This window comes from Microtus pennsylvanicus, chromosome 7, assembly GCF_037038515.1.
Source record: "Microtus pennsylvanicus isolate mMicPen1 chromosome 7, mMicPen1.hap1, whole genome shotgun sequence".
In the NCBI taxonomy this organism is placed as follows: Eukaryota; Metazoa; Chordata; class Mammalia; order Rodentia; family Cricetidae; genus Microtus; species Microtus pennsylvanicus.
This window is the reverse complement of record NC_134585.1, coordinates 22,643,311-22,671,299: the sequence shown is the minus strand read 5'-3', so window position 1 is coordinate 22,671,299 and position 27,989 is coordinate 22,643,311. Positions and strand designations below refer to the sequence as shown.

The 27,989-nt window shown below is 50.7% G+C and overlaps 1 protein-coding gene across 2 annotated transcripts in view; it reads right to left on the bottom strand.

Annotated features, from left to right (window-relative positions):
* The window catches only part of Adamts14 (ADAM metallopeptidase with thrombospondin type 1 motif 14), a 67,468-nt gene that overhangs the window by 37,614 nt on the left and 1,865 nt on the right, over positions 1-27,989 (bottom strand). Inside the window, exons 2-4 of one of the 2 annotated variants that reach the window (XM_075980173.1) lie at positions 27,543-27,946; positions 12,546-12,702; positions 7,637-7,827 (exon numbers count right to left, since the gene is read on the bottom strand). In XM_075980173.1, the coding sequence (XP_075836288.1) occupies positions 7,637-7,827; positions 12,546-12,702; positions 27,543-27,946 (752 nt within the window). The remainder of the gene's footprint in view (positions 1-7,636; positions 7,828-12,545; positions 12,703-27,542; positions 27,947-27,989) is intronic. The other variant, XM_075980174.1, reaches the window with a different exon arrangement.

The following is a 27,989-nucleotide window of genomic DNA, read 5'->3' as shown; positions in this document are numbered from 1 at the left end:
CGGCAGTGGAAGGGGACCCTGAGCCAGGACCCTATGCCTCGAAACTTTCTGGAACCTTCTCCCAAATAACCCACTTCCCAAAACACACAGTCTGACTTCCAGATCACAGAAGACTTCCCAGGTTGCAGAAGAGGGTTTCCTAGCCCAATGGAGAGCAAAACAGCATTAGCAAAGACGCCCTCCCCTTCACCCTGGGGTGTCAGGCCCCCACAGTCCTGCGGTATGAGAACTATACGTTTTTTTAGACTCTGAGCCTGAGGTGGGAGAGCCCCAGCCTCAGTCTGCGGCTAGAGGGGTAAACCAGGCCCCCAGAAGAACATGAGAAGGCTGTGGGCAGTCTTCCCCCGGGTTCCACATCAAGACCAGTCTCTCCTTGGCAGAGCTAGGGCAGACAGCTCCACGGAGTACAGTGACCTGCGGTCTGCATTCCCTCTCTCCTGAGGGACGATGCTGGGAGGAGCTGCAGGATAGACTGTCCACCTCTGTCAAAGGGCTCACGCAGGTTTCAGGCCAGGAGACAGAGCAGAAACAGCACCAAGAGGCAAGACCCTGGAATCTAAGGCACCAACTGGAGGCAGAGGCACCAACTGCCACTAGGTGCTAACCCAGCCTACGGGGGTCCTCCCTGCCTCACCTCCCTCCCTGAATCCTAGCAATCTTTCCAGACAGAAGAGGAAGCCCTGCCTGCCTGCCTGCCTACTTGCTTGCTTTTTAAGAACTTCAACCATCTATATAAGGAAATATGACCATATCTATTCCCCATGTTCCTCCTTCAATTTTCTTCATGCCCTCAAAAACATATCCCCCTCCCAACTTCATGTCTCATACACACATACACACACACACACACACACACACAAACACACACCACACATGTGCACGCACACACATCATTGGGCATGGAGCCATCTGCTGGAGCATGGGAAACCTGCCAGTTCATATATCTTCAATAGAGAACAATTCTCCATTCCCCTGTGACTGCCACTATCCCCGGTATGGAGTGGGGCCTGAAGATCATTGCCTGCCCTAGCTAGGTAAGGATTCTGACTGGCTTGTTCTTGTATAGACCTTTGCAAGTGATCACAACTGCAGTGGTTCATATTCAGAAGATAGCATCCCACGGCACTCTTCCCCGCCCTCCATCTTACATCTTCCCCACCTCGTCTTCTGAGATGTTGATGGCGGGGTTGATAAGAATGTCCTGCTAGGGCTGAGCACTCAGTGGCCTATCATTAGCACAGTGAGCATCTCCCCCACTGACTGCTTTTCTGTCCAGGGTGGAGAGCATCCCAGGTCTTTTTTTTTTTTTTTTTTTTTTTTTTTTTTTTTTTTTTTTTTTTTTTTAGTGTTTCGAGACAGGGTTTCTCTGTAGCTTTGGAGCCTGTCCTGGAACTAGCTCTTGTAGACCAGGCTGGACTAGAACTCACAGAGATCCGCCTGCCTCTGCCTCCTGAGTGCTGGGATTAAAGGCCTGCGCCATCACCGCCTGGCTTTCCGTTTTCTTTTGAATTACAGGTTGAACATCCTAAATCTGGAAATGGGTTCTAATTTCTGGAGTTTATTTGTTTACTTATTTATTTTGACTGCCAGAGTAACACTAACACTGTAGGTGGAAAATTCCACACCTGGGCTGGTTGATGGGTCGCTGTCAAAAAAATCAGGTGCACTAAAAATAACATCTGAAATTGCCTTCTGGCTATGTATCTAAGGTGAACATGAAACACGTGTGAACTTCATGTTTCGACTTGAATCCTCTCCCCAAGATTGCTGCCGCTGGCATGCAAACATTCCAAACCCCAAACACTCTGGTCCCAGGTGTTCCAGAGCAGAGATACGCAACTCCTAAGGAACCTCTCCTAACAGAGAAGTTTTAGGCTTGCAGAGAATTTGCCAGGCTAGTAGGGACATCCCATGCACAGTGTGCCCATCTGTTTTCACTGCCGGCATCTTGCATAAGTATGGTTCAAGTTATCAGGATGAGCCAATCTACACTGGCAGGAAATTACTAACTCAAGTCTGTGTATCTATCACTCTGGCCCTCCAGTGTCCCCCTAACTTCCTATTTTGCTGGGAGGTGGGGTGGAGGGGACCTCATCCAGGATACAATAATGCAGGTCATATATCTGCCACCATTTCTTAGCCCTTCCTGGCTTTTGGTGGCTTTAATGATTTTGGGGAGAACTAACCTGGGACTTTAGAGACCGTCTACCGATTTGGGTACCAGATATTCTTTTCCCTTTTCTTTCATTTCTGTATGAGGAGGGAAGGGACAGGGGTTTCACAAGGCAGCCCAGGCTAGATTTAAACACAGGGTTCCCCAGCATTGGTTTGTCTTCCTGGTGCTCGGCCTGACCCCTACAGTTGCTAGGCCTGGCGCCAAAACCTTGTCCCCTCGGAGCATACCTCGCCAAGGTACCACCCTTCCCCATGTGCCACATCAACAAATCCTGCCTGGAGTCACCAGCACGGAGGTGAAAGGAGGATGCCGAGTCTCCTAACTTGTCCCCTAGCCCAAGCCAATGAGCACGACCTTATATTTCAAAGGGCTGGTGTGGACTCTCAGTGAGCGGTGTCCCCTGCCTGCCAATCAGTACCCAGTAAGGGAAATGGTGTCTCCAAGGTTCCCCAGAGCCTAAGGGCTGGCCTGCATAGCTCCCCTGGGATGGGGCTGTCTGGCCCACCTCAGATCCAGGTTGTTTGTGCAGGGTGGCTCGGAGAGCACAGGGACAGACCCGCCCAGCACAACAGAGACCTTTTCATCCATCTACAACGTTCAGCATTTATTTCCCCACAACCTACTTAGGAAACACAGCGGCCTTGATGTCCCAGGCAGGTCCGCCTGCCTGCGTATAAACAGAGGCACGAGGAGGCCTGGCAAGCCCAAAATGCAACATTTTCTGCCTCCTAAACCCACTGAGTATCTCTATGGTGTGGAGGACGAAGAGGGACAAATTTCCAGTTCGGGAGCCTGGACTTAATCAATGGCATCTGTTTGATTAAAACTAACTTCTATTTAGGGAGCCACTGTCCTGAAAATAGGATGTCTGGAGTCTCCTTTGTGGTGGCTAACGTGGAATTGCCATAGGTAAAAGTGCTCTGGGGACAGGAAGGCCCGCTTCGCTCTTTGCTAACATGATTCTCATGCTGGGTAGGGGCAGCATCTGTGCTGTGCCTTCTATTGGGGTGAGAGCTGTTTCCTCTCAGGCTTATAAAACATCCATACCTGTACGTAGCAGTGGGGGCAAATACCTTAGAGCAGGGGCTTCACCTGCCACTGTGGACAACTTGACACTGGCTGGGGAGCTGCCCCATGCACTGTAGGATGCTAGGGGCTCCCTGGTCTCCACTCATGAGATGCCGGCAGCATCCCACCTCCTTCAGTTCTTATGAGGAAGAAATATAGCCTGAAGCTGCCCGTGCCTTCTCTTTGGTCCCATGCCTTTATCGCTCTCCCAAAACCTACTGCTTTTTCATTTGTTTGTTTGGTTTTGGTTTTGGAGTGGTTTCGTGGTTGTTGTTTTGTTTTTTGTTTTTGCTCAAAGTTAAAAGCAACTCATTTCAAGGCAGTGGTTCGTGTGGTGTGTGTGTGTTACTGGGGATGGAACCCAGCCCCCACTCACACCCCATGCACATTAGGCTGGAAGCCCAGGACTTTCCTTCTCCCTTCTCCACAACTGCCTGTCAAATTCTGCAACGGCAGAAGTGGTAGGTAGGAAACAAGCCAATAGATGCGACTTCCTAGGGCTATGAGTAGGGGGCCAACAAGCCAGCTGTGAAATGCTCAGGCTGTTGCCTGCATGGGACAGGTGGTCCTGCTTCTTGGGCCTCTGCCACCTCTAAGTCCTTCTGCACTGTCCTCAATGAATCTGATTATCCCAGAGGCCCGAGGCTTTTCTGTGCAGCCTGAGTGAAGCTTTGAGAATGTCAGGCTCCCAGCAGGTGCAGGCTACATCCTGAAAATAACTACTCATTATGTTTCAGGGGCTCAAAGGGCTTTCTAGCACTGAGACTTGAAGACGCCCTAAGGAAAGGGGCCTAAGGTACAGAGAAAGACCAGGCATCCAGAGCCTACTGTCAGGTGAGAGAGGGATGAAGAAGGATTCCCTGCCCACAATCTGTAGCTGTGGATCTTTCTAACACAAGCCAAGTGAGTGCAGAATTAACTCGAAGCAGGCTAGGCTTGGCATGAAAGCCTGCCACTCTCTCTGCAGCCTTGACTGCTCTGGGGACAGGATCTCCTTGGCTGATGGTAACTGCCTCTCTCTCTCTCTGAATCTGCTCCAACTTCTCCCCCATCTCACCCCACGTACTAGTACAATAAAAGCATCAGTACTGGCAACCAGATATCCTCCATGATCCCACCAGGCTAACCTTGGCAGAGACAAGGCTGCTCAGGTAGGCAGAGCTTCAAGGCAAAAGTAAAGTGACACCCGTGTACTTTACTATGAAGTCTCCCAGGGCTGTCTGTGCTTCCAGCATCCCAACCAAACACAATGAAGAGGATGAGCTACGGGTCCCGTGGGAGGGCGAGGCTGTCTGCCGCCCATCTGCTCACCTCCAGGGGGCAGGAAGTCTGGCTGGCCATGCTCTGTTCAACAAAGTCACAGCCCCACACAACCGGCTTGCCTGACGGCAGTGGCAGGTATATATGGCAATCCCATAAGTCATAGTCTGTGTGTGTACCGTGAACATCCATGCCCTGGAAGCTGGGTTCCATGGTAAGCACTGGCCTCAGTTGTGCCATCCCAGGCCCTGTGATTCCTCTCCAAATGGCAAGGCAGCAGTGAGCAAGCAGCCAAGACTACGGCACTGAACCCAAGTTGGACGTAGTGGCCCATTCCTGTAATCCCAGCATTTGGGAAGGGGTGGCAGCCTGGACCACATACTAAGTTCAAGAACAGTCTATGATACACAGGAAGACACCAACTCAAAAATAAATAAGCAAAAAGACAGGAGGGGGGATGAAAGGAGGAAACACAGAAGGAAGAAATGAGAGAGAAGGGGAGAAGAAAGAATAGGCCCAGGCTATCCACACAGCAGTCACCAAAGAAGCCCCTCAGAGCATTGTCTTTAGGGGAAGCTGACAATGATTCCTGGCCAAGGATATAAGCCATAGGTTGGGGTCAAGGGTCAAAAATCAGGACATAGAAATTGAATGTTCCAAGACAGCCAGGGAGGGCCACAGGCCTACTTTGTCCAACAGTAAAATATGGGGAAGTACAGAAGGGCCTGAGAAAAGATGGCCACTGGATACTGACCCCCACACACCTAACCGCCAGAAAGAACTTCTCATCACTTCCCCACCACTCCAACGGCATTCTCTTACAGTTCCTGAGCTGAGGAGGCTTACCAGATCCTTCTGAACCAGAAGTATCCTTCGGAAACCTTCCAAGGGGTTTACCAGATCATGTCTCCCTGAGCTAGTTTCAAAAGTGCTCTTGCCTTAGAAAGGAACAGTCTCTTCACGATCCATCCAAAGGGATCTTCCTAGCCTTGGATGAGCTGTGATGGCTCAGGCTCTAATCTCAGCACTCAGGAGTGAGATCAGGGCTAGCCTGGGCAACTTAGCAAGAGGCTGCCTCAAAATAAAGAGTAAGACACGAGGAGCTGGGTCAGAGCTCTGTACAAAACTCAAGGATCAATTTCCCAGGACAACAAAAAAGGAAAGAAAGAAAAGAAATGCCAGCTTGAGTTATTTAGCAAGATCTGCTTTCAAACCAATAGTGGCTAAGCTGGGCATGCAGCCTGATCTACAGAGCAAGTTCCAGGGCAGCCAGGGCTGTTACACACACACAAAAAAACCCTATCTCAAAAAGCAAAACAAAACAAACAAACAAAAAAACCACAGGTTAGAGAGATGGCTCACAATTCGGTTCCCAGCACCCACTGAATTGGCAGCTCACAACCACCCATAATTCCAGTTCCAGGGGAACCAACACCTCTTCTGTACTTCTAGGGCAGGAGACACACATGTGGTGAACAGACATACATGCAGGCCAAATGCCCAGACACATAAAATAAAATGAATAAATTTAAAACAACAACAATAATAACAAAAATGCATGGCCTCTTCCCGTTTCCAAGGGAAGCCCCATATCTGGCTGGTGCCAACTTCCTGCCATTCTCTCATTCTCCATCATCCATCAGCTCTAAACCTCAAAGTCATCTCCATCCCCTGGTCACTTGAGGCCACCTTCCACAGCCCAGAACCCCCACACAAGGGCACGACCCTAAGGCAGAGGGTAAAGGCCCCTCCAGGACATCCATGCTTGTCTTGAGGCAGAGTGGTTAGAATACTGTAAGATGAAAATATTCTTAGTTGAGCAGACACAGAAAGAAACCTCTGGAAGTTCCCTTACTGAAAGAGCAACGTTTTTTTAGAGAAATGGAGCCACAGAAAATCCCTTGGAAAGCTTCACCATGAAGACAAACCTCTGGGGCCTGACTGAGCAACAACCAGGAACTTCCTCATCTCCATGTGCTCTCCTTCCTTTAAGAACCCACCTGAGGCCGGGCGGTGGTGGCACACGCCTTTAATCCCAGCACTCGGGAGGCAGAGGCCGGCGGATCTCTGTGAGTTCAAGGCCAGCCTGGTCTACAAGAGCTAGTTCCGGGACAGGCACCAAAACTACAGAGAAACCCTCTCTCGAAAAAAAAAAAAACAAAACAAAACAAAAAAGAACCCACCTGAGGGTCTGAGAGGTGGTTCAGCAGGCAAAGGCGCTTGCTGTCAAGCACAGGGATCCAAGTTCAATCCCTGGGACCAGCACAGTGGAGGGAGAGAAACCAATTCCCCACAGATTGTCCTCTGACCCTCATTAGCTCTCTGCAGTGCAATCAATCAATCAAAACACACACACACACACACACACACACACACACACGCATGCACGCACGCACGCACACACTCTATAATTTTATAATTTTGGTTGTGAGCCTAGCCTTTAATAGCTGAGCCATCCCTCCAGGCCACACTATAATTTTAAAAGAACCTATTTGACCTGAGCAAAATTTCCAGTTTAGGCCACTTCTTTGAGTAACTCACTTACCTGAGATACTCAAGGTAACTCCCCTGCCTCACACCTGAGGGCTTGATAAACTATTCCTCTTGCTCATTTGTCTCCCAAGCTAAGAAGGGAGAGAAAAAAATCTTCTCCCCCCCTCCACCAGGGTCACTGGTCATGGAATACCACCTGGCAGAAGACCACCATTAGAGGCCAGGCTTTGAGTGGACACAGTAGCACTTAGATGCCACCTCACAAGAGACCAGCAAGTTACAGCTGGTTCTGCCACCTCCGGCCAAACACTATTACATCCTGCCATGTGGTCCTAGCTGGACCTGCAATTTCTACTCTTGGGTTGAGCAGCCAATACTCCTAGGAGGTAGATGTGTCCACATCCATGGCTAATCCTCACTTCCTCTTCCTGAAATTATTTTATGGGTCCCACATTACCTACTAGGCTAGAAGAAGCCACATGGAAGTGACCAACCAGGCTTGTAGCACTCACACATCCCTGCACTAATTACAAGCTGTCACTCCCCCACACCGTCTCTGAGGAGCTCCAGGCCTGAGACAGCAGCACTGGGAGCTGCTCACCCACCCACCCGCGCCACCCAGTGCCCAGGGACACTCACGATGTTCATGAGCGTGAGGACATAGTTCTGCGTGTGCTCCTTGCCATGGAAGCGAACCACCGAGTCATCCACCGCCAGCAGCACCTCGATGCTGTAACTGCCAGGCCTGGCATGCCTCCGCTTCCTTTCTGTGTCGCCCAGCTGGTCCCCAACCAGATCCAGCACGTTGGGCAGGTCACCAAGGCCAAAGGCTAGAACCGGGTAGAAAGAGTGGGAGGCTGTAACACATGTTGAATCAATCTTTCTTTCTCTTTCATTCTTCTTCTCTTTTTCTTTCTGCTTTGTTTGAGACAGGGTTTCTGGAAACCTGCAGGCCTGGCCATCCTGGAACTCACTCCATAAACCAGGCTGGTCTGAAACTCAGAGATTTTCCTGCTTCTGCCTCTGCTTCTGCCTCCTGAGTGCTGGGATTAAAGGTGCACACCTCCACCACCTGACCCTTTCTCTCTTTTTCTCTCCTGTAGACCAGTCTGGTCTTGAACTTATTATGTAGCTGAAGATGGGCTGGAACTTCTGATCCTCGTGCCTCTACTTCCTGAGTTCTGAGACGACAGGGCACACGCCACCATATAATTCCACGGGGTGCAGCTGGGTGAACCCACTAATGGAGCCATATCCCCAGCCCCTCAGACTGTTCCTAAATACACTCAGGAATCCACTTACCTCAAATCCCATTAGAGTGGGCCCTGAGCTAGGAGTATGAAGATCCCACAACCGCACTCCTAGCGGCTGGCAGATGGGTAGACAAAGGGCAGCTGGATGATAAACGGGGAGGGGCTGCACTGGAGTCTACACTTTAGGTCAGGTGACGGAAATGGAATGGTGCCAACATACAGTTTGAGGGCTTCTTATCCATTTCAGATCAGCATTTTTGGACTTTGGAACTCATACACCAGGACAGCTGAGCATCCTTGATCCAAAAATCCCAAATTGGAAAGGCTCCAAAAAATCCAAAACAGTGAAGATTCCTGGCAGCCCGGCATCTAAGCCCAATGGTGATTCCAGCATCTCAGAGGAAGGAGGGAGGAATCCTGGCAGGGTGGGGTAGAAGGGGGGGGCAGGGGCGAGGAAGGAGCAAGTACTCTCCATGAGAGGGGAGGGAGCAACAGTCACCCTAGTATGTGAGCAGCACTCAGATACTCAACAGCCCTGGAGTCTTCCCTCTACATTCACTGAAGGGAGGCTCAGAAAGGTCACCTAACTCACTCTAGGTCACACAGCAAATTAATGGCAGGAGCCCAAACTGTAAACCTGAGTCTCCCTCCACACCCAGGCTGGGACTACCCAAATTTCCCTCTCCGCAAATGAGAAAAGGGGAGTTATATGTTAACTGGGGTGTCATAGGTACCTCAGTCGCACCCTCTTCTCCGTGACCCTCCAGGCACAGCGAGCCAGAGCTGAGAGCCATAAGGGAGCCCACCCAAGAAGCCCCAAGTGAATGGAAAATGTACAGCTGCCCAAAACCATCAGCAATCTCCAAGCTCTGAAACCTAGAGGGACCCACGGATTCCATTCCCAGACCACACCCAAAGCCAGCTGGATTCACAGAAAACGGCACGCATGCATGTGTTCAGACCAGCACCGTCACAGCGGCCCCTAAGGTGTGCGGACAGAGGAGTGCAGGCGTGAAGGGGAAAATGACTGTGCTGTGCACATGGGCTGGGACTGCTGTAATACGAAACCTTAACGCTAAAGGGAAGATGTCAAACAGGCCTCGAACTGTATTCCTGTGTTCAGAGGGATCCACCCTCATCGTGGGGAGGACGGAAGATTTTAAAGAGAGTGACAAGCACGTTTTGGAATTAAACAAAGGTCTTGGTTGCACGCATTGTGAAGGCGGCGTAAAGCCACAGAGCCATGCATTTTAAAAGGGCGAGTTTGAGAGCTGAGGAGACGGCTCTGCTGGTAAAGGACTTCTACACGAGCATGTGGCCCAGATAAATTCTGGGGACGTGTGGCTGCCAGCTTGTAGTCTTAACAGGTGGGAGGCAGGGTCAGACTCCTCAGAGCAGGCTAGGGAGCTAGACGACAAATCCTTGAGCTTCAGATCCAAGTGCAAGAGCCTGCCTCAGTACACAAGGTAAAGAACGGTTGAGGAAGACAGACACGTGAACACACATGCTCCCACAAGTACACATAAGCAAAGCATGCACACGAACATGGACATACACCTCACACACATACGCTCATGGCTCGGCTGTAGGCATCTATGCTGGTTCACACATCCAGTTGCCTCTCACGAAGGATGTGGGAAGAAGGAACAAGGCACAGGGCAGGACAGGGCTGAAAAAGAGGGCAGGGTTAGGAGATGGACAGGGAGCTGGGGATATTGAGGTGCAGCCATAGCATAGGGGGATACCCCAACAGCCTGGCCGAGCAGTTCAGACTTCTGAGTGCTAAGGGAGCGCTGACTCCATTTTCTTTTTAAACAATGTTTGACTTTGATCATGTCCTTAGCTACAAGTCAGTTTTTTTTTTTTTGGACTGGCTCTTCATCAATAATCTTGTGAATTACACATCTTCAATTGTTTCCATTGTTCTGAGAAATGACTGACCAGAAGATGTTTTGTGGTATGTCAACTGTCTGACCATAAACCCACACACGTACCCTTCCTGTGATCATAAAGATAACTGCAAAATTTTACTTTTAATTACTGGCTGCTTGGTATAAGGGGACTCTACCTTTAATCTGGGTTATTTATTTTCATTCTCCTACTATGGGAGACTGAAAATACGGCCCAGGCGTCATTAAATTTTTCCTTTCCAACATCTCAGTGTTATCTCCTGGTTTTTGACACTGTAACACTGAAATTGGGCCATTGCATGCTTGGCCACGCCCTGAAAGAGATTCTTTGGGGGCCCAAGTCTCAAGGGCCAGTGAGCAAGAGTGTGAGGGTCTGGGCATAGTACACACATGTGTGGGTGTATGGTTTGAGAGTGGGGGAGGTGCCCACAAGGTCAACCATGAATAGGCGAGGGCTCATGAGGGGAGACGTTACTGTAGTGGGTATTTCACTGTGTGAGAATGTCTGAGTGTACAGACGGGAGTGTGAGAATATGTGTAGGTGCAGGAGTTTGTGTGTGTGTACAGTAACAGTATGTAGGTGTGCAGGCCCTGGAGGAATAGTCCCTTCCACCCCAAGTTCATGGGTGAATGCTGTACCCCTTAACAAAGAAGCTTGAAGGCAGTCTGCCCTTCCAGAGGCAGCTTGAGTAACAGGCTCACCTGATAAAGCCCTTCAGGCCTCCTGTCTGTCCTCCTCCATACAGCTGGACACCACCAACACACACAGAGAGACAAGAGTCCATATGGGGGGGGGTCACACAAAGGTGATGAAGCCCGGGGGTCTGTCCCTCGGGAAACACCCCCCCCCCAGCGTCTGAAGGAGATGGAACAATAGGAAGCAGTGCTGACTCGGAGGGACAAGGAGAGGGACACTCACACAGGATATGGATGGGCAGATACAGGGTGGCTCAAGCTGGGGCGCCTTCTGCCAGGCTCAGAAATGATTCCCCACAGGCTGGGCAGAAAGCAGAGCTAAGAGAAACCTTCGGCTTGTGATGGCACAAGGAGACAGGCACACCCGGGATCTTCTCACAAGTGTCCCTACAGAGTCACAGGTGCCCAACAAAGCACTCTACCATCCCTTGCCACTCAGACGAAAGACCCTGGGTGGCCAGGCCCTGACCATTGGCTGGTACTCAGAGGTTTCACCCACGTAGCCTGAGGTACAGAACACCGGACACAGTTCCCTGGGCTGATACCTCAACTCTGCAAGCTTGGCCTTGGGGCCTCCATCGTGTGGCTACAGAGGAGACTGGGGTCAGGCTAATGGAGAGAAGTTTGACTTCTCCAAGCCTTTCTTCAAAGACAGATCCATAGCTTTTGGTTCAGAATCGGAAAAAAAAAATCCCATGTTCTTCTTAGAAAGGAAGAACCGTGTCCATGACAGCCTGACTCACACTGGCTAAGAGCGTCCATCCCGTGCCCACCTGCTGGCCTGCAGCCTCCCAGTTCTTACAAGTGAAATTTGGAGCACAGCTGAAGCTTCACAGATGTAGGGAACAACTGGCTTCTGGGCATTCCTTCACACAAGGCCCCACCTCACGGGACCCTGGTGTGAGGGTGTGGCCACTCAAGACTAGATTCCAACCAGCCAGTATCATTGCTTCTCAAAAGAACTCCATAGGGAAGCTACAACTCACTGTGAAGTTGGCGCAAGGCCGGGAACAGCACCTGTCACATTCCCTACATCCTTCTCTCAGCAAGGGTGCCCAAGTACTGGGAAAGAGTTGCTCCTGCTTTTAAGGGGTTCCTACCTACTCCAAGTGACTGCAGTGAGACCTGCCGTTCATCAAGGGTCTGCTGTTCGCCTGGCTTTGTGCAGACTTTAGTGAGTACTCCATGAGACATGCCACGGCCTTAGCAGATAGCTTCCATCGATTCACCTCACTCATTTGGAAGCTCTGAGATGTTAAAGTACCCGCCTAGGATCACAGAGCAAGAATCCAAAAAGGTGCACCAGACACCAAGCTGTCCCTGCTGCTCCAACACCAGGAACTGATTAGCAAGAACCTTAAGGATCTTCTTGTGGTGCCCACACAGTGGGGTTGGGTTTTAGCAGGAAAGAACCAATAGCCATTCAACCTTCTGCTTCAGCTTAGCCACAGCCTCCATCATACTGAGCATCCTCAGAGATGCTGAAATCCTGAGGACCCCTGTTCAAGACCCGAGTGGCTCTCTCTAGTTTTTGGGCATTTTATAGCCACTCGGTCAATCCACTGGGGCTACTCTCCTGGCTTGGCCGCTCCTTAGGGCCCAGGCCCATTTCACAAATGAGAAAACTGAGGGCAAGTACTGAGAGCTTTAAACCGGAAGTTAAGCTTGAGCCCCCTGCCCATAGCCTACCTTCATTGTGAAGGTCCCCATGAGGCTCTGCCCACTCCTGCTGGATGGCTTCCCGGCGGTATACCACGTGTGTCCTCCCTCCAGCCTCTTTCTCCTGCTGCCCTCGCTCCAGAGGCTCGATGAAGTAGTCTGAGCTGTCTGTGCGGATGAGGCCAGCCTGCGGGCCAGGGAGAACAGGAACAAGGCAAGAGATAGAAGAGGTGAGAATGGGGGACACAATTGGGGCTCTCCCTGCAGAGCCTGGGAAGCCCTAGGACTTCCGGATGTCCCTTGATGGGGAAGCACAGAGAAGTTAGGAAGGCTGATCGTGGGTGGGGGACCCCCATTTTAAGCGCAGCAGGACCTGCCTTGCTTGTTCTAGTCATTTGAGGCTTCATGTGAACAAAGAGTTCTATTATTACTTTTCAAGGCAAGTGGGCGCACACAGCTAGGCACAGTATTCTGACAGTATCCTACTCCCCTAAAGGCAAAAGGGAAAATCCCAGAACAAAATGGAAAATCAGTCCGTGGATAGGTGTCGACCCTGCTCCAGTACAAAGGGTTATTGTTTCAGCCCCAAAGTGCACGTATATGGTACAGCAGGGGCTATGGGCCCCACAGGAATCTAGCCAGGATGCTGCACCAAGGACCCAAGGACACAGGCTCCACTTTCAATCTCACATTCTGTCCACATCAAAATATTCCCTTAAAAAGAAAAAAAAATCAAATCAAGGGCTGGCCTTGGAAATCAAAATACAAAAACCTAACCTTGGCCAAAGCCAGAAAATGTGCTATTAGCCACCAACCAAGACCATAATGAAAGAGGCCAATAAAGCATATAAAGAGATGTATGTTAATATGCATATGCCTGCACATGTGTATAGACACACATGCATGCACGTCACCTCCATAAAGCAGGCCAGTCCGCCTACCATGGTGCACGGAAAACAGCAGATAATGTTTAATAAATAAATATTTGTTGAATTCATTACTTGTTCTAACAAATACCCACTGAAAGCCCTCAGTATCCCGTACACCAGGAGCCCAGCTGCGAACACAGAGCCGAGCTCCAAGGCACATTTTATAAGCTGACGAGTCTTCTCCATTTGAACCACAACCCCCTCCTTTCTTAAAGTAGCCACTGCATGCCGTTCAATTCCACCCACCTCCCCAGCTCAGCCTGCTTGGGAGCTGAGCCTCAGGGAAGTCCTTCCAAGGCCCCGGTGCACCTGCCCGGCAGCATCGGGCCCTTTTCATTCGCTACTGAAGCAGAAAACCAAGCTGGTCAGGACCGAGACGGTCACCGTCACACCTCATTACAGACCCATCTGGGAGGCCAAGAAATGTTCCAGGGAAAAAATGGTGGCATTGTGACAGTGTGTGACCTACCCAGGCTCCACTTTGTCAGGTAATGGGATGGTCTGAGAAAATCCTGCTGTTTTTGTTAAAATGCCAGGGACAGGACTCTCGGGCTGGGAAGACTGAGTATAAAGCACTTGCTGAATAAGCCTGACAACCTGCATTCAGATTCTCAGAACCCACATAAAAGCTAGACACAGTAGCCCAGGCTACCCCCATAGTCTCAGCATGCCTGGGAGGGGGGACTGGAAGCTGAGGCAGGAAGACCTCAGCTAGCCTGGCATAAGAACCATGAACAAGAGATCCTGTTTAAATCAAGGTAGAAGATGACCGGACCCAAGCATGTTGCTCTCTGATTGCATGCTGTGGCACGTGAATGACTGCATGCACACACTTGCACCACACACCCACAAGCACACACACACACACACACACACACCATGCAATGTCAGCATTATCATTCCTTCAAAAGACTCAGCACCTACCACTCGCTCTGGGAAGCAGACAAATAAGGCTCAGCCTCTGGCTCTGGAAAGGAGCCAAGGACGAGGAACGTCCAACCCTGCCCAGCACTAGGACAGGTGTGGTCCCAAGGGATGGGTGTGCACCCGCTACCTAGTTACAAGAGCTAAAAACACAAACTGACACCACTGCCCAAAGGGGTCTGTGTTGGCCCCATGGAAATACTAGCCAGAATAGGGACTAGAAGCAAGAGGTTCGAATGCTCTAGGCTTCCTGGCACCAGCTTCATTCTCTCCCAGGTTGACAGCACACCTCCACTCTGCCACCAGACAGTGCAGTCTGAGGAAGAGCGGTGGTGGTTGCAGCGGTCAATCAGGCACCTGGAGACTGGCAGCCTGGGCTAGACCCCACGGCTTGATGAACGGAAATGAATGCATAAGAGGAAGGGAGAACGTGGTAGGGTGGTCGAAGGAAGCCACCCAAGATAGAAAGGGCATGTTAGGTGGACGGGGGCCTTGGGCAGCATACAAAAGCAGGGACTGTGCCATGGATCAGAGAGGCATTGGGGGTCACAGGCAGACGCTGAGCAACGACAAGAAATAATGGCTGTGGTGATTTGAAAGAGAATGGCCCCCAAAAGGAGCAACGCTAACGGGAGGTGTGGTCTTGCTGTAGTAGGCGTGGCCTTGCTGAAGGAAGTGCTTCACTGTGGGGACAGGCTTTGAGGTCTCATATGCTCAAGTTATAGTCTAGTGTCTCTTAGATCACTTCCTGTCTCCTGGAGTCAAGATGTAAGGACTCTTAGCTCCGGCACCATGCCTGCCTGCTGCCATGTCCCACCACGATGATAATGGACTAAATCTCTGAGTATAAAGCACTTGCTGTATAAGCCTGACAACCTGCATTCAGATTCTCAGAACCCACATAAAAGCTACACACAGTAGCCCAGGATCATCTGGGCTACGATCTGCCCTGGGGTTCTTTTCCTAATCCCACCTGAAGTTCTTGGCTTCTGGTAGAATCTGACTTTTAAGAACAAGAATGCTCAGTCTCACTTCTGGCCAGCTGTTCCCATGGACACCTCCCACCATGAGTGTGACAACAGAGGAGGACCAAAGGACAGGGCTCATAAAGGGAACAGTGCCCTCCCACTCCCGGGGTGACTTCCCATCTCTCAACCAGAAAGGACACTCAGCCCACACTAACCTGCCTACCACACCCCCTCAGCTCTCTGACACCTCAAACTCTTCCGTCCTGTCTGCTTAGGCTCACACCTTGACCCAGGGCAGAGCTTGAGAATGCCCCCCCCAAAAAAACTAATTTACTAACTATGGCAAAAGAGCTAGACCCAGCAACTAGGGGCACACTTTGTGACTATGCGTCTCATTGGTCCCCAGAAATCAAGAGCAGAGAACAGTCCAAAGATTGTTCTTATCCCATTTGGGGCATGATGCCTAGGCCTGGGTCAGATCTGGGCAGTCTCTGAGCCTCAGAGACCCTGGTCTTGGAGAGAGGATGAGGAGGCAAGCCTGGCCCTGGACCCCAGCTCCAGCTATCCCTAACCTTCATGGAGACCTCTAGGGTATGACCCACTGGGCAGCACAAACCCTGACCCTTCCCCACCAGCTTTTCTTGCCTCCCTGACACACAGAGAAGCTTGGCACAAGTCCCCTTGAATCCCTGCCCTGGCCAGGAAGCCAGGCACTGCGCAAGGCCGTCGGCCTGGCAAGCAGGGACTCCTGGCTCCCTGCCTCCTCACTAAACCACCCCGGCTCTCAATTTATGCGACGTTTATATTTCTGAAAAGTGGTAGCTAATTTTAAAGCACTAAAATCAAATCAAATTTCTGGATAAAACATCAAGGAAAAGGGGGAAAAGGGATTTGTGGAAGGGCTGGGAAACGAATGCCGGGCCTAGCTATTTCCACCCCTCTGCTTCTTCTTTCACAAGCAGTACATAAGTAGGAAATGCACACTACAAAGGCTCCTCACACAACAAAAGCAAAACAAAGAATGAATCCTTGGTTACATCTTAGAGAGCCAGATACCAGGTGGGCCCTCAGCCAGTCGCTCAGGATGGAAACCCTCAAGGGAAGGCCAGGCCACCCTAGCCTTGCACTGAACTCCCTTCAATGTGGTTCTCTCTGCAGTGTCCTTCCTGAGACGCATACGGCTAGTGGGGGCAGACATACATCACTTCAATAGCAAAGGCAACAACAGCTTTCTCTCTGTCTGCATCCAGAGGCCTCCAGGCCACACTGAGGTTCTCCCCAGTTGTCCAGGGCACGGAAGAACTCACAATTTCAGTGGAATCCCAGTGCACCTGAAGAAGTGGTCACATGACAACTGAGGTGGAGTGGGGGGGTTGGAAATCACCTTGTGTAAAGCCGGGCAGTGGTGGTGCATGCCTTTAATCCCAGCACTCAGGGGAGGCAGAGGCAGGCGGATCTCTGTGAGTTCGAAGCCAGCCTGGTCTACATAAGTTCCACGACAGCCAGATCTGTTACACAGAGAAACCCTGTCTTAGAAAAAAAGAAAAAAAAAGGAAGGAAGGAAGGAAGGAAGGAAGGAAGGAAGGAAGGAAGGAAGGAAGGAAGGAAGGAAGGGAAAACACTTTGTGACCTGCTATGGACCTAACTGAGCAAGTTCAGTTCATGACCGGTAGTCATCTACCATCAGTATAAAGTCCCAGATATTTCAGTAGATAACGGAAGCCAAATTATTTTGAAATTTGTTCATAAGTGTGAGTTTGCATGTATAAGCATGTTAACTCCAAAGATGCATGTATGTCCATGGAGATCTAGAGATAAGCGGACACTGAGACAGCAAACAAACCTCCAGGGTGACCACAGGAAGGCTTGGGCTAAGTGTTCTCAAACAAAATGGAAATCCAAGCTTAGAAATAGGCCAGGCTTGACTCCTGTGAGTATGGCTGTCTCTTCGGCAACACCACACACTCCTCTGCTAGACCCTCAACACTGAAGCCCGTCCACAGATCTCCCCTCCCTACCCAGCTGCCTCTCCAGGCTCACGGGAAAGAGACACCTACACTCGTTGCCCAGTGTCTCACCATCTCCCTGTCTCTCTCTCCCCACCGCAAACGGGCTTCTGGAGCCACCACTCCCTGAAGGTGCTCACCTAGGACTAAACTGTGGCTAAAGTTGGCTAGCGCTTCTTTGCCCTAGCCTGGTCTTCTCTAAGCATACACTCTCCCTAAGCTTATCCCCTATCCTTGTTTGAAAGACCTCATGCAGGCATCTAATTCCTGATCATACCAGCCATCCCATCCTTCTCGGAACTCCGTGTGTGTGTGTGTGTGTGTGTGTGTGTGTGTGTGTGTGTGTATTCCTTTCATGTTTACCCAACAACCCCCTGAACAGAGAGCGAGCCAGATTTCCACCAGCCAGGCAAACTTCAGAGAACTCTAGGCTTGTGTCCAGACCTACTCTCCCTCCCTTCTTTGACCTATCTATGGGGGGAAAAAACCAAGGTAGGCTAAGACTCAAGACCTGCAACTCCTGGTACCCTAATCCTGCAGTCAGTTCAGTTGCATGCAGCACCCCAGGGTCCTTGAAAGGCCATGCTGGACTACTGTCTCTGAGATATGGCATGAGAGAAGCGCCATCCATCTGCCACCTTAGCGTGGGGTTCCCGTCAGGGCTTCTCTATTCCCTGGGCATGATGGGGACCAGTCAAGGAAAAAAAAGACAAGCCTCTACTAGTCTTAATGAACTCATATCTTTATGATACAACTTGAACAACTTGATAATTAAGGCAAACAAGCCAATTTAAAAATAGGCAAAGGAGGACAGGCTCCAAAGCCACAGAGAAACCCTGTCTCCAAAAAAAAAAATAGGCAAAGGATCTGAGTAGCCATCTCTCCAAGGAATATATTTAAATGGCCAATGAAAAGGTGCCCGGTGTCATTAGTCAGTGGGGGAACTCAAATCCAAACCACAATGAAATGCTGCTTCACACCCACCAGGCTGGCTAGAATCAAAGTAAGATAATAACAAGTGTTGGCAAGAACGAGGAGACACTGGAGCCGTTACACACTGCTGGTGGCAATGTAAAATGTACAGCCACTTGAAAGCAGTCTGGCAGCTCCTTACACAATTAAACAGCTTTAATACAACTTGCAGAAAATCCCCTCCTGAGTAGAGACCCAAGACAAACAAAAACACGTCCACACAAAAAAACTTGCCCACGAACTGTTGACATTTATTGTCAGCTTGGTTGGATCCAGAACCACCTAGGAGACACACTTCTTGACTGGTTTGGGAAGGCATTTCCAGATAGGTTTAACGGAGGGAGACCCACCCTGAATGTGGGCAGCAGCATCCCACGGCCCCAATAAAAAGGAAAAATGGGGACAGAAAGCTGAGTGGCAGCCTTCACCTCTCTCTGCTGCCTGAACAAAGGTGCAGTGTGGCCAGCCTCCTCACAGGCTTGCTGCCTCACAGGCCCGCCGCCTCGTCTCCCCACCACTACAGGCTGTACCTCTTGTTAAACCCTGCCAGACATTTCGTCATAGCAACCAGAAGAGCACCGAACACCAGCACTTACAGAAGCATTGTTCATAGCCATCACAAAGGGCAAGTTGTCCAGACGCCTACCGTCAACATGACATATCTGTGCAATAGAGCTGGCCATAAAAATGAATGAAGTCCCGATGCATGCCACAGAGCAGATGAGCCTGAAAACGCTGGGTCGAGTGAAAGATGCCAGATACAAAAGGTGACAAATTCTTGGAGCGCCTTTACAGGAAAGGAAATAGGAAAATGTGTGGAGAGAGTAGGTGAGTGGCTGCAGGGAGGAGGGATATGACCAGGGCAAGAGGTAAGGGGCACCCCCTTCTCTATGAGCCAGCAAAAACTTTGTGTTGGCTATGGAGACAGTTGCGCATCCCTGTCTAAAGAAAACCCCCTGGAAGCCTGGTGTGGTGGTGCACTTCAACCCAGCACTCAGGAAGCAGAGGCAAGCTAATCTCTAAGTTCGAGGCCAGCCTGGTCTACAGAGTGAGGGCAGCTAGGACTACACATAAAAACCCTGTTTTAAAAAGAAGAAGGAGAAGGAGAGGGAGAGGGAGAGAGAGAGGGAGAGGGGGAGGGAGAGGGGGAGGGAGAGGGGGAGGGAGAAAGAAAGAAAAAAGAATAAGAAAGAAAAGAAAGATCAAATTCACTGAATTGTGTGCTCTGAACGGGTAAACTACATGGCGTATGAGTCACATTTCAGTAAGGCAGCTGCGGACTCGGGGAGACTAGAACACAAGAGGAGACACACGCACAGCACCCAAGCTGCCTGCTTCCTCAGAAGTGTGAGTCAGCATGGCTCAGACGAAAGCCCAGGGATGCTGCAAACTCAAACCTGATGTGAGGCCCCGACTGCGGGCGATCTGCTAGAGGCAAGGGCAGCCAAGGCCTCGGCCTGAGCCCAGGAAAGTCTGCAGACTGATTCAGACTGAATTGCAGCCTTGACAACAGGCAGCAGCATGGAGCCCTTACAGGATGGGGCTGAAAAAGCCAGACTTGTCCTCAATGGGTATGCTCTACCATCCCCCCAGCCTGCAACATGAGGACTCCCAGGACAGGACAAGCGCTGGTAGAAACATCAGGAATCCAGAGTCTCCACCAGTTGGGGCTATTGCCTGGGATGGGATGGCCACTGAGTCTGTTTCCAGGGTTGTGACCTCTGCAGGCTCTGGGAGGGGCTAAACCTAGCTCATCTGTAGCAATATCGTGGGTAATATGGGGAAATGCACAGACCCTAAGTTCAATGACTTGTCGTTCAAATCTTGGCTCTGCTGTTCATCCAGGTGATCTTGGGCAAGGTGACATTCTGTGAACGTATCTGGTAAAGAGGTAATTAACACATGACAGACAACATTTCTGCCTTCCAGTGACAGATGTGGAGAATCTATATTTCCTGTTGTGGTTGTCCTTAACATCACTCAAAACTATGTTTTAGAGCAGTGGTTCTCAACCTCCTAGTGCTGTGACCCTTTAATATAGTCCCACATTTCGTAATGACCCCCAACCATAAAATTATTTTCATTACTATTTCATAACTGTAATCTGCTACTCTTATGAACTGCAATGTAAATATCTGTGTTTTCTGATGGCCATAAGCAATCCCTGTAAAAGGGTCCTTTGACTCCCAAAGAGCCACAAGCCACAGGTTGAAAATCAATGTTTTAGAGGCTGGGGGCTCAGAAAGGGGATGGTGGGCCCAGGGATGGGAGCCCAATTCTTAAACCCCAGAAAGGTTTGTCTCTGGCTCCTGGCTCTGCCACAACCTGGCTTTTACCTGCTCAGATCCTCTGCTTGGAAATGGGAAAAGACATTCCCAAGAACGGGGGGGGGGGGGGGGTAGGGCACATCCCACAGGTAGGAAAAGTCCCTAACAAGAACAGGAGGCTGGCAGAGGGTAACTTTACCCAGGAGTGATTTCTTTCTATTTAAAATGGTGTGTTGTCTGACTGGCTTATGGCTTCCTTCTCTCAGAAGGCAACGGAACTCTACAACTCCCCTCCCCTAAAGCAGTTTCAAAAAGGAGACTGTGGTCATCAGCTTTTCGTGGCTGTGACAAAATGTCTGAGAAAATCAAGTTTAAAAGAAGGAAAGGTACATGTGGCTCATGGCTCCGATCCATGGGGGTTCAGAGTCTGTGGTGGCACCGGGCGGCACGGCAGAGGACATGGGGTACAGCAAAGCGGCTTATCTCATGGTGCCAGGAAGCAGTTGGGGTCTCCATATATCTGTTCAAGAGTCTGCCTTCAACGGCCTAACTTCTGTTAGTCTCTACCTCCCAGCAGCAGCACAAGTTGGTGACCAGACCTTACCACTAGAATGTCTGGGGGAACATTCTAAATTCTGACCACAGCACCGCTACAATGGACTCTTCCTTCTCTCCCACCAAGTAGTGGTGAGGCTCCATGGGGGATTGGCACGTCTGAGACCCCATTCATGCTAAGTGGCACAGGTCTTCTCCAAGCCTCGATTTCTACTTCTGAAACCAAAGGGTTGGGGGTGGGAGATAAAATGAGGGAGGGAAAGGACGATGTCTCCTGAGGTATGACGCCAGCAGGGTGGGGTTTTCTATTTTCTTTCCTGATCCCCCATGATCTGACCTTCACTTCTCTGTCAAATACATGGCTATGACAACCGTCCTCCCGCCTGGACGCTCAATTTTAATCATCCGAGGAATTTGCAGATCTATTGTCACCCAGGCCATGCCCCGGCCCCGTGACATCAAAGCTCAGTTGGAGGGGCCTGGACATCAGTATGCCCTCAGAGTTACCCAGGTGGATTTCCACACACAGTCAGGACCGAGAACCACACACCCGAACTGAAAGCTTCCATTCCATGAGATGGTTCTCAAAGCGATGACTAAGGGCTTCCAGGTCTTCTTCACAGATGGGCGGGTCAGCTTGGGGTAGTCAGAAGAAATGCAGAAAGCAAGCAGGAAATAGAAACCCCAGCGAACCATCTGTGCACACCCCGAGTGGGGCTAAGCCAAGCCAGGGTGGTTCTGCATGCCTCTGCCATTGGGAGCACCCACACCCCTGGAGGGAGCGACCAAGGATTCTCTCCATCTCAGGACCACATTACCTCCTCCCTACAAAGCCAACACCTCTGAGAGAAAAGTCACTGCCCAAGCAGGGCAGTGGTGGCGCACACCTTTAATCCTATCACTGGGGAGGCAGAGGCAGGTGGATCTCTGTGAGTTTGAGGCCAGACTAGTCTATAGAGAGAGTTCCAGGAGGAGTTCCAGGACAGCCAAGGCTACACAGGAAAACCCTGTCTTGAAAATCCAAAAAGGGGAGGAAAAAAAAAAACTATCTAAGACTGTCCTCAAAGACAAGGAGGGTCTTGAGGTCCAGGAAATGGTTGAAGGGTTATGAAGTGCAGATGGCCAACAGCAAGTCAGGCAAGTCAGTGGCTACCCAAGGTGAGGAAGACCACAGTGCAAATATGTTCATGCCCCTCTGTGGTTTTGATGGTGATGACGATAATGACGACAATGACATAGGTGGTGACAATGAACTGTCCTCTATTGCCAACCAGAACTCAGTTGGCTAGTAACACTAACAACTTGGCTATTTTATTTCCATGCATGCCAGCTCCAGAAGGAGGGGTCCTGGTGTAAGTGGCAGGGTAGGGTTAACACCTACAGGTGTCTTGAGCCTCCCCTTCCTCCGCAAACCACGTCCTGGAGGCCATCCAGAGTCAGAGCATTTCTCCCTGGGGGCCGAAGCCACCATGTTTCCATTTCCCTATGCCCAGAAGCCACACAGCTCCAAGGCTCCCCCATCCCACTCCATCCTTGCCACAGCCCACCATGATCGGACTGGGAGCTCTGCCTGGCCCCTTGCTTGGCTCCCAGTCCTGGCAGCAACTGTGGCTTCAGGACGAGGAGACAGGAAGCAGGCCTTCAGTGCCAGAAGGCAACGTGGCTGCCAAGCCTTGAACTGAGGAACAGCTCCCTGCACGGAGGCCCTGCTGTCTGCTCCCTGTGGGCTCAGATGCCAACCAGAACACCTGGGGCGGCTCCAGCAAAAGGGTACAGACAGCTCCCTCAGCAGGGGACAGCCAGCCAAGGGAGAGCCCAGAAGTCCTGCCGTGGCTCTCAGCTATATCTCTCCCATATTAGATAACAAGTATAAACGTCTATCTCAGACTCTGACACAGGGTCAGTTTGTGGCAAGTGATGGATGAGCTCTTGTGGCAGCCTAGGAGAAGATTCCTGTGCGAGTCAGGGAAGCACAGGAGAGTAGTGAGTCGGGTACATCAGACACCCAAATCCCATGTCAACAGCCCCAGTGGCCCTGACAACACACTGACCCTCTGGGAACCCCAGTTCCCTCTACTGAGGTGCAAGAGCAGACGAAATACAAGTAAATTCTCTTTGGGGACTGCACCGCTAGAATGTTTCATATCGCCAAGCTTCTGACACCTCCCCTGTGTGACTCTCAGTTACCAGCAGCACAAATGTTTGTGCTTGCAGCCGTAAGGCCACTCACCTGCAGTGTCATCCATCCATCCATCCATCCATCCATCCATCCATCCATCCATTCATTAGTTCACTTCTTAACCATTCATCAGGGAGGGGCCATTCTAAATACTCTCAATATAATAAAAAAAATGACGTGTCCCTATACCCGGGGAAATGGCCCAGTGGGTGAGAGCACTCGCACAAATGAGGACCTAGCATCAGATCCCCAGTATGTATGTAAAGAGCTAAGGGCAGTGTGTGCTAGGGAGGCAGAGACAGGGGGATTGCCAGAACAGTAAGTTCTGGCCAGATTCAGTGAGAAGTTGTGTCTCAAACAAATGATTGATAGAGGAAACCATCTGATATCTTCCTCCCATTTCTCTCTCTCTCTCTCCCTCTCTCTCTCTCTCTCTTTCTCTCTCTCTCTCTCTTTCTCTCTCTCTCTCTCTCTCTCTCTCTCTCTCTCTCTCTCTCTCTCTCTCCCCCTCTCTCTCTTTCTCTCTCTCTCTTACATTCATACACACACACACACCTCAACTTCACATTGAACTACCACTTCACTGAGATGGAGACAGACAACAAACACATCTATAGAACTACAGCATCCCAAAGAGGACCGTGGTAGATTATATAAAGCAATTATAAAGGCCCCTGGAGACTAGGATTGTATTTGTGGCACGGCAAACTGAAGCTGGGGCCTTGCGGATGCTAGCATGCTGTCACCGAGCTACATCCCTAGCCCTCTTATGATTTGTTTAAATTCTGGGACAGGATCTCACGAAGTAACCTGGGCCGGCCTTCAACTCGGGCAGGCTTTCGTTTCTTCTTAAATAAAACAGAGCCTCATGCTGTAGCTCATGTAGCCCAAAACGCTCTATATAACCCAGGCTGGCACCAAACTTGTAGCAATTCTCTTGGCTGAGCCTCCCGGGTAGAGCTGGTTACAGGCATATGGCACCAAGCCCGAGGAGGTTGGACTATGGCCATTACTTTTGACACTAGAGAGATGACTCTGTGGTTGAGAGCTCTTGTGGAGGAGCCGGGTTCAGTTCCTAGCCCCCATATGGTTGTCCACAAGCAGCTGTAACTCCAATTACTAGGAATCAGACACCCTCTTCTGACCTCCTCGGGAACGCATACGGGGCACAGACATACATGGAGACAGAACACTCGTACACATAAAATTAAATAATAAAAACCGTCTACTTTCCCACAACAGTGGCCATGGTTAAGGGGCCAGCAGGAACTGTGGGGACAGTAACCCCACATCTCCAGGCCAGGAGCCTTCTGGAAGCAGTCTGTGTCCTGACAGATGCGCTCACCTACAGACCTCCCTCTTAAGCCAGCCTATCTAAGTGCCTGCCACGTCACTGAAAGCTAAGCAGACCACAAGACTTGCCATGTTCTATGACATGCAGTGAGTTATTTCATAGCGGTCCACGATGAGATCTGAAAATGGATAGAGGACAAACCACGTGATTTGAGGCTAGGAAACCAGAAAGTTTCATTGGATCTAAAGCCCCCATATAACATGGGCCATTGATGCGTCATTTTTCTTAGTTGGACTCCAAGTTCTAAGGAAGATAATGCTATATAGAAGGCTGGCAAGTTAGCTCTTGGATCAGGAGCCTTAAAACCACCTCATTTAGCACCCTACCGATCCCAGGAGTCCCCGGAACAGCCCTGTGGCTTTCAGTATCCAGGATCCTGAAGCTGTTGCTATGACTACCATCTCACTGGCCATCACTGGCCTTGAATCACCACCCCTGTGAACTTTATCCTTTTCCATTGAGTCAGGTGGGAGGTGCCTTGGCAATCCCACCCACCCTGAGAAGGCATTCACTTGCTTGTATGTACCCTGGGTCTCTTCCCATCACTGGGGTTTGCTTTCTTAGCTGGGAAATAAAGAGGGAGACTGAGCCCCAAGAGCCTCTTCCAGACATAGTTTCTTCAAGGACGGGAAGGGGCTGTTCTGAGCTGAGACCAACTACAGAAATTGTTGTGCTAGGGTCATCTTCAGACACGGGCAGCTGACCTGCCAGGGATGAGACATCATGTGGACAACGGTGATGGGGTCAGGTTTTTCAAGGCAGGGAAAGGCCTATGTGCTGTTTCTAACAGCGTGCCAGGGACCTGGCAGGACCTTCAAAACTTTCCATTGCAGAGCTGGGAGAGCTCCTGCAGGCGCTCACTGAGAGCCCACCCAGGTCTCTCCCATGGAGACCAGGAGGTCCACCAGCCCCAGCCACCCTCCCCTCCAGCCACAGCCTGGAGATACAACTAAGGAAGAAAAATCAACGTTTTTGCCCAGCAAGTCCCTAACCAAAGACTAAGCCAGCTCCCAGGCCCACTGCAGCCCCGTTTTAAGGTAAAAGGACTCTAGTTCAGAGGTGGCTGGGACCTAGTGGTGGGAGAAAAAGGAGGACTGGATCCTGCCTTCAGAGCCCCTCCCCAATCCCACCCTATGCCACTAAAAATGTAGCATTTGCAGTGTGGGAAAACAGAACCAGATGTGACAAATCTTACACATGTGGCCACTTCCGCACCAGACCTTGACTCCGAGAGACACTGAAGACAGACAGGGAGCACTGTGTAGCCGACTCCCTTAGAAACCCAGGACAGGGCCTTGAGGACCAGGACTTGGGGAGACAGGCTCAGCTGATAATCTGGATTCTGGGTAGACCCAGGGAGGAGATAGCCCTGACCAAGAAGCAGAGACCCCATTCTGAATCCTGGAGCCCCCCCAGCACCCACAAAAAATTGGCCTCTACCGGAACCCCATGTTCCTCCAGACACAGAGCATCAATAGCCATGATGAGCAACCCTTTGGGTCACTTGATGTCACCTGGACACAGTCCCAATCTTGATCCTTAGGCCTGAAAGTGTCCCAGACTATCAGCTCCTGAGGGAACCCTTCCCAGGAGGCGAACTGGGCCTTCTACAACCCTTGTTTGCTACCTAAACACTCTCAGGCCTTCCTGAGTCCGTCCTTCACTCTGCCGTCAAGAGCCCACACATGCATCCCTATTGATGATGTTTGGGCAGTTCTAAGGCAATGGCACCTCCTCCCCTAAGCCTGTCTAAGCAGGGGCTCCACCCTCATTTGACCTGTGACCTGCACCCGAAGCAGTGACCCTCATCGCCCACTCTACCATCCAGCGCAGTGAGCACCTAGGATAGAACATATCATGTACTGCAGTTAATTCCTGCCTATCACCGAGGATGAACACAGCTAATAAATAAAGGCAATAAAAAAATTAAGTGTAAATTCTCGAGATAGGAAACAACTTATCCAAGGTGACATAGCTAAGGGGGGTTGCATTTACACAGAGGCCACAGCAATCAGCAACACCAACCTAGGCAAGTCCAGCTCCAGGCCCACCCATCCACCAGCCCTGGCCACCAAGCACAAGTGTCGTCAAGTGCACTGCACCCTGTGGCTCTGTAAGGTACATCTCACTAGCAGTCAGAGTCACATGGCCCTGGTCCCTGCAGCATCTAGCAGTCAGCCACTGTCAGCAGACCAGTGAACTGGTTCAATGACAAGGACAGTTCCTGAGGAGGTCTGAATAGTTCTGCTCACCCCCTTCCTACCTTAGTTCAGGCCCAAGATACACAGACGAAGCATCTCCCCATGCCTCGACCCAGGTGTGCATGCAGACAGACTCAGGAGAAGAAGCATAGAAAGGATAGCTCGTCCAGATCTGCATAGGTTTTGAGTACAGCCACCAGCACACCCGACAACAGTGGTTCTCAACCTTCCTACGGCTGGGACCCTTTAATATAGTTCTGAACATTGTGGTGGTCCCCTAATCATAAAATTATCTTCATCACTACTTAACTGTGATTTTGCTACTGTTATGAATCATAATGTAAATATCTGATATGCAGATAGCCTTAGGTGACCCCTGTAAAAGGGCCATTTTATCCCCCACAAACATGTCATGACCCACAGGTTGAGAACCACTGACCTAGGCTATGACCTGTTTCAGTCTGGGCCCAGAGGTCCCAGCAAGTAGCTTATTGGTGGTTTCCTGTTGAATAAAAGGTACTATCCCACTACAGCTACCTCACACCTGGCAGAGCATGGCAGCCAGTAAGGGCATGGTGGTGGCACTGTGTACCATGTTCTTGGGAATGGGTAGGGGGTCAGGGCTGTGAAAGGAACTCGATGCTCAGAAGGAGGGAAAGTCTTGTCCCTTACCAATCCATCACAGTTGCTGATGGCAACGGCTGCCCCAGGCATTCCAGTGACACCTCCAGTGTACACACACTCCTGCTGCAAGGGTTGTCGGAAGAGCTCCCGGAAGTCCTCGTGCCACTCCACAGGGGCGCCTGGTGCCACCAACCTCCGGTTGGGCTGCAGGCGCAAGTGAAGCAGCTTCCCAAAGACAGTCACGTTGAAGTAGAGGAAGTGGTGCCTTGGACCACCAGGCCTCAAGGTCTCTCTTTCCAGTCTCGGGGGGCTGCGAGCCACCCGGAGGTGGCTAGGCGAAGTGGCTGCTGTGGGGGCTGAAACCACATGGGACAAGAAGCGTCCCTGAAAATCCGTGCTACAGGGCACAGTCACGACGTAGTCACGGAGTTTCCCAGGGTGGTGCCCGTCTGCTGGAGGTAAACACAGAGTCACTTCATGGTACGCTGTACAAAG